Here is a 13,556-nt window from a genome sequence, read left to right as displayed (position 1 = left end):
GATACCAAAGAAAAGAACCCCCCCCCCCTTTTTTTTTAAAACAAAACAGCATTACTTTGTCCCTAAATACTAGGAGAAATAACACTCAGGTGTGGGAAAGGAAGAGAACTTCACAAAAGAGGTCAGTGGAAACTGAAGACATTTAGTCACATGTAAATGATTAAAGCTAGGAAACAAATTACTTTTGAGCTTTCATAAATAGCAAGTATAGATCCAGTTTCGCTGACCTTCCTATGCCTTAAAGCAGGATAGGTGGTGCCAAGTATGTCAGTTGTGCTGTGCTGGTAGCTCCATAATACCCCATTTTTAATTTTTAAAAGGAAGCAGTCAAAAGAAAGTTCCTGTCGTTGGTAATCATGTCCCTCTAAAGGCTGTGTTGATAAGTAAAGACTAAAGTAGTTGCTAGCCAAAGTGTGGCCCAGGTACCATGGAGGGTGGGGGGTGTTAAGAAATCTGGTTGCTTAATTTAGCATTCGTTTCTGAGGTCGTTAAGACATTTTTATTAGCTGTAATTCTGGGAAATCTTACTCACCCCATCCATCCTTTACATTTGTGTCAAAGGATTTGTGTTGATGGATTTACAAAGAAGTGAACCAGGGGAAGCAGTAAGTTTAAGGTTTTGAGGCAACACTGACAAGGAACAGGCCCACCATCTCATAAGTGTGTGTGTGGTTGCGTTATCATTTCATGGAAGAGATAGTGCGAAAAAATCATTTAAAAACATGGTATTATTTTCTGGATAACACTGAGGATGATTTATTGTTAGACAATTGTAATTGTGTATTAAGGGAAAACCAGGATTTTGGGGATTACAATGAGTTTTCATGTTTATGGGCTGACGGTTTTATACATTTTGGGGGTGACTGATGTTTAGAATTTTTTCCTTTTCACATTTCTAGTAAAAGCCATTGATTGTCTTACTGTTGAACACTGGCATACTGTACTGGTATTCAGTAAAATATTTTTACTGTGTGCATGAGCATAAATTTGGAAATCCTCCAAATTTATAATTTCATTTTATGCTTTGTATTTATTTATTTATTTATTTTTACTGAAATGTTTACTTATCTAAGCAGCAATCTTCTGGAAACTTACTTTTGTCTCCCCTCCCATTTATATTGTTGTGATTTGATGCCTTTATAAACATATACACACACCAGAAACATTTACTATAGTTTTAGTTGGGACTCAAGAAGGAGTGAAAATAAATGCATGTGCTTAATTTGCCATCTTTACCCTGAATTCCTACTTGTTTTTGAATTCAGTGGTATTGATCTTTCCCCCTTATAGTTTGTGTTTTATGGCTTTATGTTTAAAAAGTTTTTTTCTACCACAAGTTTATAAACACATTTGTATTTTCTTTTATAACATATATTTATTTATTTTTTAATTTATTTATTTTAGTTGGAGGTTAATTACTTTACAATATTGTAGTGGTTTTTGCCATACATTGACATGAATCAACCATGGGTTTACATGCGTTCCCCATCCTGATCCCACCTCCCATCTCCCTCCCCATCCCATCCCTCTGGGTCTTCCCAGTGCACCAGCCCTGAGCACCCTGTCTCATGTATCCAACCTGGACTGGTGATCTGTTTCACACTTGATAATATACATGTTTCAGTGCTATTCTCTCAGATCATCCCACCCTCGCCTTCTCCCACAGAGCCCAAAAGACTGTTCTATACATCTGCGTCTCTTTTTCTGTCTCGCATATAGGGTCATCATTACCATCTTTCTAAATTCCATATATATGTGTTAGTATACTGCATTGGTGTTTTTCTTTCTGGCTTACTTCACTCTGTATAATAGGCTCCAGTTTTATCCATCTCATTAGAACTGATTCAAATGTATTCTTCTTAATGGCTGAGTAATATTCCATTGTATATATGTACCACAGCTTTCTTATCCATTTGTCTTATAACATATATTTTAAACATTAGGTCTTTAATCCTGTGATAAAATGTTTGAAAAATATTGAGGCTGTGATAATGGGAAAGTAGAGGTATTTTAAAAAAGGAAGAGCAATTAGAATCTTAACAAAAAAAAGCTGAGTGACAAAAGGAGAGTAAGCAGAGTATGCTACTTTTCTCTGCAATGAACAATATTTACATGGTCATTATAATGTAAGTTCTGATCATTGCCTAATTGTAGTTGTTGTTCAGTCGCTCAGTCGTGTCCGACTCTTTGCGACCCCAAGGACTGCAGCACGCCAGGCTTTTCTGTCCTTCACCATTTCCTGGAGCTTGCTCAAACTCACGTCCATTGAGTCAGTTATGCCATCCAACCATCTCATCCTCTGTTATCCCCTTCTCCTCATGCCTTCAGCCTTTTCCAGCATCAGGGTCTTTTCCAATGAGTCAGCTCTTCGCATCAGGTGGCCAAAGTATTGGAGCTTCAGTTTCAGCATCAGTCCTACTAATGAATACTCAGGATTGATTTCCTTTAGGATTGACTAATTTGATCTCCTTACAGTCCAAGGGACTCTCAAGAGTCTTCTCCAACACCACAGTTCAAAAGTATCAATTCTTCAGTGCTTAGCCTTCTTTATGGTCCAACTCATACATCCATACATGACTACTGTATAGTGGTGTAGGTGTTAGAGTGACAGGGGAAGAGGGTTAGTAAGAGAGCTAAATCTTCACATTTTATAATAGGAAGTCAACTGATAACTTTAAAAATAAGTAAATTAAAAAAAACAGAGGTATGAACAAAGCATTAGACGTATGGCACCAACTCCAAGAAGAAGTAGCTTAAGAGTTAAAAGTTGCAGGAAATCGTTGTTCAGAATAAGTGTTTTGGTATTTTCTGATTTTATTAACCATGAGTATGTATTATTTGGTTTTTTTGAATGATACATCTTATAGAAAGAAGAAAGAACAGGATAGTATTGTCAAAGATGAAGGCAGAAAAGGAGAGTAGGGACTCATTCTCTGATGAGATAAATATTATATTGCATGCCTACTCAGGGCAGGGCTTGAGGCAAATACCAGGTATGCAGTGTGGTAGGATAATTTAGTGAAATATGAAGTTTTGTTTTGCCTGCGTTTTTCTTTTTTTCTCTTTTTGCTGGTCATTTTCTTTTCTCTTTAGAGCAAGTGAGGATTTTGGTAGGGCTGAGAATATCAGCATCCTGATGTCAGAATCCCTTTTACCTTTGTAAAAGTCTAGAGTGAACCTGGGAAGAGGTTTTACCTTGGAGGGACTGAGAAAACAGAGGGTTTTGGAGAGAGTTCCTTAAGACTGTGGAGGGGGTTGGTGTATGTGTCTAGCCACTGTGGGCCGTGGGCTGTAATCCCTGACTGGGATGAAGCAGGTGGTAGGACCTGAGTAGATGGCTCTGGGGGGTGTCTGGGGAAGCCAAGACCAAGCCCAGAGGCTCTCACAGCTGAACTCCTGTGGCTCAAATGTGGCACAGAGCTATGAGTTGGAGGGTCCAAGACCCAGGGAGTTGTACCTGCTGGGAAAACAAGGGTCACTGGTGAGACAAATCCCCTGATGGGAGGGTGTCAGGGGCATGTTGGAAGCCTCCCCTGTGCCTTGCTGTTTTTTTGACCTTTGCACAGCCTTTGGCAGATGGGATCCTGAGACTGCCAGCCCTCCAGTGCAGGGCCTTGGGGTAGGTTGAGAGGGTAACAGGCAGGAAGGCCAGGGGTCTCCAAGTGGAGGAAATAGGCTGCAAGTGCCGGACATTTTTAATCTCTCTTAAGCGGCAGGAGGAAAAAGCTAGCGATATTTTTTTCCTTCTCTATACAAATTTAAAAGGAGGTTTCTCTTAAAATGCTGTGTTGCCGTGACACCTGGTTTCACCTGAAGCTAACTATTCCCAAACCTTGAGTTAACCAATACATTTCTTCTTATGTAAATGTTTGTCTTAAACTATATTAATGTACCCCAAACGCTCTTCAAGTTCCGCCAAATGGTTCAGAACCTACTTGTTATGTTATAACCTACAGTATGTTATACTCAGATATTGTTCCCCTAATCTATGTAAACGAAACTATTTGTATGGTAATCTGCCCTTCTACAAGATTCAAGTCAATCATTTTATGGCCTGGGATGAATCATCTGGTGCCAAGATTATCACAAAATGCAATTTATGGATGAGGGGCCTGGTGCCATTCTGAGTTTTAAGACATTCCTTTCTTTTCATTAACAGACTGCTAGTGACTGTATAACATACAGCTGAAGACTAGCAGGGGGGTACTGTTTCTGCCCCCTTCTGATGCCTATGTCAGAAGCTTTCTCTATCTCCTTTATACTTTAATAAAACTTTATTACACAAAAGCTCTGAGTGATCCAGCTTCGTCTCTGGTCCTGGATTGAATTTGTCTCCTCCAGAGGCCAAGAATCCCAGCGTCTTATTGTTCAGCAACAACCTTTCAGGTTCGTTGGAAGAACATTTTATATTGTGTGTGTGTGTGTGTGTGTGTGTGTGTGTGTCTTTGGCCATGCCATGCAGCTTGCAGGATCTTAGTTCCCCAACCAGGTTTGAACCTGGGCCCTCGAAGTGCTGAGTTCTAACCAGTGGACTGCCAAGGAATTCCTGAAAGAGCATTTTAAAGTGCAGTAACTCTTGCACATCTGAGTTTATAGACTAAGAATACACCTGCTGCATGATGATAGGTAGGGAGCAGCCCCTGTCTTCACTGGCCTCAGGAGGAGCAGACAGCAAATATTTTCAAGACTTGATAATAAGCGGTTAAGTGCTCTGGCATGCTCAGGCCCCAGAGGAAGAACAAGGAGATGCGGCAGGCACCTCTAGCTCCTTGCCCCTCTCCCAGGACCTGTCCCCTCCTTTCTCACTTGTCCTGGCCCCATCTAATTGTCTCTCTCCCCTCCCTCACCTAAGGGTGAAGTGGGGAATTGGAGGGTCTCTGCTCTGGGGAGGGAGAGGTATAGGAGAGCCAGGCTGGAGTCTTCTTGGAGAAGAGATTAATTTCCATCTGATTTCTGGGGTTCCAAATACCTGTCACTGGAGACTCATTCCATGGCCTCAAGAGGTTAAAGTGGCTAAAGTACCCTGGAGCCCAGCTAGGGAAGAAAGGAGAAAAGAAGGGGTGGGGAGGATGCATTTCTAGCTGGAAGGAAGCTGAGGGAGGACTAGAGAGCCCAGATAGGAACAGAGAGCACACAGCCCCATCGGGCAAGGAGGAGAGGCCAGGTACCCCCCTTCACTGGTCAGGATGGGAGGGAATCCTAGGGAGGAGATGGGAACTCTGCGTAGGGCAGGTTCCAGTAGAACTTGTGTTTGCCTGTGTTACAGGCGGGCTCAGGCTCCCACCTCCCTCCAGTATGCCAAAAGGCAAGAGTGGACAGCCTCTGGGGAAGCTGAGAGTGAGAGTGCGGGGTGGAAGAAGTGAGTGATCTCTTCAGGACATGCAGAACCATTGAGGATGTGTGCCCTGGAGCCACCATCTCTCCATGGGCAGGGATTTCCCCTAGATCCGGAGCAGCCCAGCTCCCACCCTGCCAGTCAGCTTCTCTTTTACTGCCTGCAGATCTGGGCACCTGAGAAGCAAGGAAAGTCTTGGGGCGGGCGAGAACATAGAACTTTTCCAGCCTGAGCTCTTGATCGGGACCCTAGAGTGTGTGACCACCCCCCCCCCCCCCCCCCCGCCACCCCGTGGTGACAATGGTTTCTTTGCGGACACAAACACACAGGAACAGAAACACGGGAAGAAGGCCAGAATGGCTGTTTATTTAGTTGGGTATAAGTCATATTTACAAAGAAAAGAGAGCTGGGTGGTGTGTAGTGTGGAGCAGGGCCAGGTCCAGGACCCTGGGTGGCCTTTCCTCAGAGGGGACAGTCCTGCTGCCACCTCTCACACTTCCTAGGGGACATGCCCTTCTCTGCCTCTCTAGGCCTGGCCTGATGTGGGCAGTGCAGCCATGCAGGATAGGGTGGGAATACAGAAGGGGTGATTGAAACTGGAGAAGGGGTGAGGCAAGGCCAGCATGAAGTGGCTGCTCTGGGGCCCCCAAGTCCTCCCTCGCTCCTAGCTTCTCTTGTCCCTTTGGTTGGGGCTCCAAGCCCTGGTGAGACTGGTGGGGACCTCCTGGGCTCCGGGCTGGTCACTGGGCTATGGCCCTTTTGAGGTCTCAGTCCTGGGAGGGCAGAAGAGGGGTCTGAGGGCATGATCGAGGCTCTCCTTCACCTCCCTCCCCCTGTCCTTAGCTCCCTTACCTCTTACAGCCTTTGGAACCCTTCCCCTTCTTGCCAGACTTGGTGGCCCCTTTGTTCTTCTTACAGTCATGGGCTGGTTTCCGTGGGGCTGATGGCTTGTCCAGGCGCCGCATCAGTTTCTGCACCCAGGCCTCTTTAGGGTCTGCACATAGCTCTGGCTGAGAGCGTTTCCGAGGCGAGAACCTAGGGTTCGGGGATTAGCAAGCCTGTCCTAGTCTTGCCCATCATGCCCTCCCACTCAGCTGCCAGCCTGCACCCACCCCTTGTACCTACTTACAGGATAGCTGGCATGGCGCAACCCAGGCTTATGTTCTGCTTCCGGTAGCTGCGGACAATGTTGGCAGGAATCTCCTTTCGGCTGTACGTGAGGCAACAGTCCTGTGCCCCTCCATCACTGCCTGTGGGTGGGTTTCGCAGGGAGTGAGAGGCTGCTTGCAGACTCCTACCCAGGCCTCTCTAGCTCTTCCCCACCCACCTGGCCTTCCTCCCCTCCCCAGGCAACTCCTTGATACCTTGGACCTGGAGGATGCAGAAGGCCAGGACCAGGACAAGGATGCTCAGGACCAGTGACTGAGCCATGGCCATGGCAGAGCTCAGGCGAGGTGGACAGTTTCAGCCTGGGGGTCCGTGTGCGGGCTACGACTGGTGTGCTGCCTATTTATGCAGGCTGACACTTTCGCTTCCCCCATCCCTAGGCACTCAGTCCAGGCAAGAGTAGGAATCTCCCTCCTTCCTTCCTGAAAGACACCCAGATCCTGTCCTGGCACCCAGCCTCACTAGTATGCGGAAATGAAAACTTCACACAGCTAGTCAGTCCCCCAAGCCGACCCTGTCTCCTGCTCAATAAAAGTTGAATCTGAAAGGCCCGCCTTCTATTCCCAGCCCCTGTCTTGATGGAGGCCTTGCCACCTCTCCTCTGGAACACTGTGATTGCCTCTTCAGTTCGCTCCAGGCTCCATGTTCTGCCATTCCTTCAAGCAGACCCAGGACTGTTACTAAAACACAAATCTGATTAATGAATTGTAAGAGTTATCTGTACATTCTGGATAATAGCCCCTTATCAAATATATGATTTGCAAATATTTCCTTCCATTCTGTGGGTTGTTTTCTCACTCTCTTGATATCTTGATAGTGTTGTTTGATGCACAAAAATTTTACATTCAGTTTATCTAATTTTTCTTCTGTTGTCTGTATTTTTGGTATCATATTTAAGAAACCATTGCCAAATCTAAGCCCTTGAAGGTTTCCCCTTAGGTTTTCCCCCCAGCATTATTGAGGTATAATTGACAAAATTGTGTATGTTTAAAGTGTACAATGTGATGAGTTGATATATGTATATATTGTGAAATAATTACCACAAGTTAATTAATACCTCCATCACTTCATGTAATTATACCTTTTTGTTTTTTGTAGTGAGACAGTTTGAGGCCTACTTTCTTAGCAAATTTCAAGTATACAGTACAATATAAATGAAAGTTGCTCAGTTGTATCTGATTTTTTGCGACCTCATGGACTGTAGCCTGCCAGTCTCTGTCCATGGAATTCTCTGGGCAAGAATACTGGAGTGGGTAGCTGTTCCCTTCTCCAGGGGATCTTCCCAACCCAGGGGCTGAACCCAGGTCTCCCGCATTGCAGGTGGATTCTTCACCTTCTGAGCCACCAGGGAAGCCCATGGTATAGTATTGTTAACTATAATCACCATGTTATACATTTGATCCTCAGAACATACTCATTTTATAACTGAAAGTTTGTACCCATTAAAACATCTCTCCATTTTTCCCCACCCCCAGCCCCTGACAACCACCATTCTACTTTCTTCTTTGTATTTGACTTTTTTGTTGATTCCCCATATAAGTGGCACCATACAGTATTTGTGTTTCTCTGACTTATTTCACTTAGCATAATCCCCTCCAGGTTCCTTCTTTTTCTTATGGCAGGTTTCCCTCTTGTTGTGTCCAACTCTTTTCGACCCCATGGACTGCTCTAGGCTCCTCTGTCCTCAACTATCTCCTGGAGTTTGCTCAAATTCATGTCTGTTGAGTCAGTGATGCTATTTAACCATCTCATTGTCTGTTGCCTCCTTCTTCTTTTGACTTCAGTCTTTCCCAGCATCAGGGTCTTTTCCAATGAGTCAGTTCTTTGAATCAGGTGGCCAAAGTATTGGAACTTCAGCTTTAGCAGCAGTCCTAATGAATATTCAGGGTTGATTTCCTTTAGGATTGACTGGTCTCCTTGCAGTCCAAGGGACTCTTGTCTTCTCCAGCACCACAATTTGAAAGCATCTGTTCTTCGCCACTCAGCCTTTTATATGGGGCTGAATAATATTCTGTTGTGTATATATAACCTTATATATAATCACAAGCTTGTTTTCTACTTAGGCTGTTTCCCTAACAGACATTTAGGCTGTTTCCATATCTTGGCTGTTGTGAGTAATGATGCACAGAAAATGGGAGTGCAGGTATCACTTAGAGGTAGTGATTTCATTTCCTTTGCATTTCCTATGATTCCTTTCATTTTTTATGCCCAGAAGTAGGATTGCTGGATCACATGGTAGTTCTATTTTTATTTTTTTGAGGAACTTCCATACTATTTTCTATTATGGCTATACCAGTATACTTTCTCGCCAGCAATACAGAAGTGTTCTCATTTTTCTACACCCTTTGGAGCATTTGTTATCTCTTATCTTTTTTTATAATAGTCCTCCTAACAGGTGTGATGTGATATCTCTTTCTGGTTTTGATTTGCATTTCCCTGATGATTAGTGATATATTGAACATATTTTCATATATCGATTGGCTATTTGTGTATCTTCTTTGGAAAAATATATTCTCAGGTTCTTTTCCCAGTTTATAGTCAGATTTTTTTGTTTGTTTTGCTATTGAGTTTTAGGAGTTCCTTATATATATTTCAGGTATTAACCTTTTATCAGATATATGGTTTGTAAATATTTTTTTCCTATTTCCTATGTCCCTACACTGCCCTTTGTTTTTGCTGATTTTTTTCTTTTGCTGCACAGAACCTTGCTTATTTATTTATTTTAAACAAGAGCCAAGTTTTAAATTTGTCCACTTCTTGCATTTGAAGTACTTCTTGATGACAGCCTTAGCCTGAAAATCTTTGCCATAGTCCTTAACCACTACACAGTTGCAACCAACCACTTTCAGGGTTTTCCCTTTCCATCAGTTTTACAGAGGCCTACCCACTTCCCTAGTTTCTTTTTTTTTTTTTAATTGGAGTATAGTTGATTTACAATGTTGTTAGTCTCAGATGTATAGCAAAGTGAATCAGTTACACATATACATATATCCACTCTTTTTTAAAAGAGTCTTTTCCTGTATAGGCCATTAAGAATGTTGGGTAGACTTCCTTGTGCTATACAGGAGATTCCTAATGATCTGTCTCATATATACAGTGTGTGTATGTCCACCCCAGTCTTCCCGTTCATCTCTTCCCCACTTATCCCCTGGTAACTGTGTTTGCTTTCTACACCTCTGACTCTACTTCTGTTTTGTAAATAGGTTCATTTGTACCATTTTAAAAACTGTTTATTTACTCAACTGTGCTGGGCATTTGAGATCTTTAGCTGTGGCACATGAGATCTTCAGTCTTCATTGCGACATGCAAATTAGGTGACTTTCAAAGATTTGGCTGTGGCCTGTGGGATCTTTTAGTTGTGGTGTGCAAACTCTTAGTTGCAGCCCTGGGGATCTAGTTCCCTGACCAGGGATCAGACTTGGGCCCCTGCTTTGGGAGTGTGGTCTTAGCTAGTTGGCCACCAGGAAAGCCCCTGTACCCTTTTAAACATTTCTACATATAAGCAATATCATATGATTATTTGTCTTTTTCTGTCTGACTTACTTCACTCAGTATGACAATCTCGAGGTCTATCCATGTTGCTACACATGGCGTTACTTTGTTCTTTTTAATTACTGAGTCATATTCCATTGTCTATGTGTACCATATCTTCTTTATCCATTCCTCTGGTGATGGACATTTAGATTACTTCCAAGTCCTGGCTATTGTAAATAGTGCTGCAATGAACACTGGGGTGCATGTATCTTTTCAAATTATGATCTTCTCCTGGTATATGCCTAGGAATAGGGTTGCTGTGACTTATGCTAATTCTAGTTTTACTTTTTTTTTTTTTTTTAAGAAACTTCCATATTGTTCTCCATAGTGTCAGTACCAATTTACTTTCCCACCAACAGTGTACACCCTCTTCAGCATTTATTGTTATAGACTTTTTGATGATGGCCTTTCTGACATATGTGGGTTGATACCTCACTGTAGTTTTGATGTGCATTTCTCTAATAATTAGTGATGTTGAGCATCTTTTCATGTGCTGTTTAGCCATCCATATGTCTTCTTTGCAGAAATGTCTATTTAGATCTCCTACCCATTTTTCAATTGGGTTTTTTTTTCTTTTTAAATACTGAGCTGCATGAGCTATTTGTATATTTTGAAGATTAATACATTGTCAATTGCTTCCTTTGCAATTATTTTCTCTCATTCTGAGGGTTGTCTTTTTGTTTTGTTTGTGGTTTCCTTTGCTGTACAAAGCTTTTAAGTTTAATTAGATCCTGTTTGTTTATTTTTGCTTTTATTTCCATTACTCTAGGAGGTGGATCATAAAATATCTTATTGTGATTTATGTCAAAGAGTAGTCTTCCTACATTTTCTTCCAACAGCCTTATAGTGTCGGTCTTACATTTAGGTTTTTAATCCATTTTTAGTTTATTTTTGTGTATTGTGTTAGGGAATGTTCTAATTTCATTCATTTACATGTTGCTGTCCAGTTTTCCCAGGACACTAATTGAAGAGACTGTCTTTTTTCCATTGTATATATTCTTGCCTCCTTTGTCATAGATTAGGTGACCATAGGTAGGTTTATCTCTGGACTGTCTGTACTATTCCACTGATCTCTATTTCTGTTTTTATGTCAGTACCATATTGTTTTGTAGTATGGTCTAAAGTCAGGGAGCCTGACTCCACCAGCTCCATTTTTCTTTCTCAAGATTACTTTGGCTATTTGGGGTCTTTTGTATTTCCATACAAGTCATGAAGTTTTTTTGTTCTAATTCTATGGATGCATTAAATCTGTAGATTGCTTTGGGTAGTATAGTCATTTTCAAAATATTTATTCTTTCAATCCAAGAACATGGTATATCTCCCCATCTGTGTCATCTTTGATTTCTTTCATCAGTATCTTATAGTTTCCTGAGGTCTTTGGCCTCCTCAGCTAAGTTTATTCCTAGGTATTTTATTCCTTTTGTTGTGATGGTCAATGGGGTTGTTAATTTCTCTTTCTGACCTTTAGTTGTTAGTGTGTAGGAATGCAAGAGATTTCTGTATTAATTTTGTATCCTGCAACTTTACCAGATTCATCGATGAGCTCTAATAGTTTTCTGGTAGCATCTTTAGAATTTCCTATGTACAGTATCATGTCCTCTGCAAACAGTGACAGTTTTACTTCTTCATTTCCAGTTTAGATTCCTTTTATTTCTTTTTCTTCTCTGATTGCCATGGCTAGGGCTTCCAAAACTATGTTGAATAATAGTGGTTAGAGTGGACATTATTGTCTTGTTCTTGATCTTAGAGGAAATGCTTTCAGCTTTTCATCACTGAGAAAGATGTTTGCTGTGGGTTTCTTTATATGAACTTTATTATGTTGAGGTAGGTTCCAGTTCCCTCTATGTCCACTTTATGGGTTTTTTTTGTTGTTGCCATAAATGGGTATTGAAATTTGTCAAAACCTTTTTATGCATCTATTTCCCTAGTTTCTTATTGTCATCAATCTTCGTTAGGGCCTCAACGAACTTGACATATGTAGGTTCATCACAGTTGGATGCAAGCACTCAAAGATGGGCATGGAACTGGTCTAATGCTTTGCCACTTTGCAAAATCCATGTGCTAGGCCATTGTGATGAGAGTGGTTTTCAGCGCTTCTTGCAAAACAATATTAATGTCTATTACCCCTCCAGCACCAGTGCCTTCCTTGGCCATGATGGTGGGTAATGGGTGGAGCTGAATCTTGAATGTACCCCAGGCCCCATCTCTGAGCTACTCAGAGGTGGCAGGAAAAGAGCCTCCAGAAGTTTTTTAGTTAGATGTACTCCCACTTTGTTTATTTTTTAAAGTATTTATTTGTTTATTGGCTATGCTGGGTCGTCATTGCTGTGTGCAAGCTTTCTCTAGTTGCAGCAAGCAGGGGCCACTCTCCATAGTGGTGCTCAGGCTTCTCATTGTGGTGGTTTCTCTTGTTATGGAACATGGGCTCTAGGTGCTCAGACTTCAGTAGTTGTGGCACTTGGGCCCTAGAGCACTCAGGCTTCAGTAGCTGTGGCATGCAGGCTCAGTAGTTGCAGCTTGTGGTCATCAGAGTGCGGGCTCATGGAGTTGTGGTACATGGACTTATTTGTTACATGGCATGTGGAATCTTCCTGGAGTATGGATTGAACCCATATACCCTGCATTGGCAGGGGGATCCTCAACCACTGAACCACCAGGGAAGTCCCCACTTGTTTATTTTTTGCTTTGTTTTCATATATACAAAAATATCACTGCCAAGACCAATGCAGAGGAGATTTTCTTCTGCATTTTCTTCTAGGAGTTTTATGGGTTTAGGTCTTACATTTAAATCTTTAATTAGAATTAATTTCTGTGGGTGGTGTAACACAGGGGTCCAGTATCATTCTTGTACATGTGGCTATCCAGTTTTTTCAACACCATTTATTGAAAAGACTATCCTTTCCCCATTTTGTGTTCTTGGTTCCCTTTCAAAGATTGGTTGACTGTATATGTGTAGGTATATTTCTGGACTCTATATTCTATTGCATTGGTCTATGTTTCTGTTTTCATGCCTGTACTATACTGTTTTGATTACTATAGCCTAGTAATATAGTTTGGAAGCAAGAAGCATGATGGCTCCAGCTTTGTTTTTCTTCCTCAAAAATTATTCTATTTGGGGTCTTTTGTGGCTCTATGTGCATTTTAGGATTTTTTTATATTTCTGTGAAAAATGCAATTGGAATTGTGATAGGGATTGCATTGAATTTGTAGATCACTTTGGGTGGTTATGGACATTTTAGCAATATTAACATGTCAATCCAAGAATACAGGGTATCTTTCCATTTGTGTCTTCTCCAATTTCTTTCATCAGTGTCATAGTTTTCAGTGTATAGGTCTTTCACTTCCTTGGTTAAATTTGTTCCTAGGTATTTTATTGTTTTTGATGCTATTGTAAGTGGGATTGTTTCTTAACTTTTTTCCAGATACTGTTGTTAGTGTATAGAAACACAATTGATTTTTTTATGTTGATTTTGTATTTTGCAACTTTACTGAATTTGTTTACTAGTTCTAAGAGGTTTTT

The 13,556-nt window shown here is 41.7% G+C and overlaps 1 protein-coding gene and 1 pseudogene across 1 annotated transcript; both read right to left on the bottom strand.

The window, feature by feature from the left end:
* Positions 1–5,673: 5,673 nt before the first annotated feature.
* CCL21 (C-C motif chemokine ligand 21) lies at positions 5,674–6,856 on the bottom strand. Its single transcript, XM_061164020.1, has 4 exons — positions 6,700–6,856; positions 6,465–6,585; positions 6,188–6,370; positions 5,674–6,108 (listed from the first exon to the last, which is right to left on the bottom strand). Exons 1-4 carry the CDS (start codon positions 6,770–6,772, stop codon positions 6,084–6,086), a joined length of 402 nt encoding a protein of 133 aa, XP_061020003.1. The 5' UTR covers positions 6,773–6,856; the 3' UTR covers positions 5,674–6,083.
* Positions 6,857–9,219: 2,363 nt separating this feature from the next.
* LOC133071349 (small ribosomal subunit protein eS12-like) lies at positions 9,220–12,190 on the bottom strand (annotated as a pseudogene).
* Positions 12,191–13,556: the final 1,366 nt, after the last annotated feature.

This window comes from Dama dama, chromosome 16 (assembly GCF_033118175.1).
Source record: "Dama dama isolate Ldn47 chromosome 16, ASM3311817v1, whole genome shotgun sequence".
Lineage (NCBI taxonomy): Eukaryota > Metazoa > Chordata > Mammalia > Artiodactyla > Cervidae > Dama > Dama dama.
The sequence above is the reverse complement of the archived record's forward strand: the minus strand, read 5'-3'. Positions and strand labels throughout refer to the sequence as shown.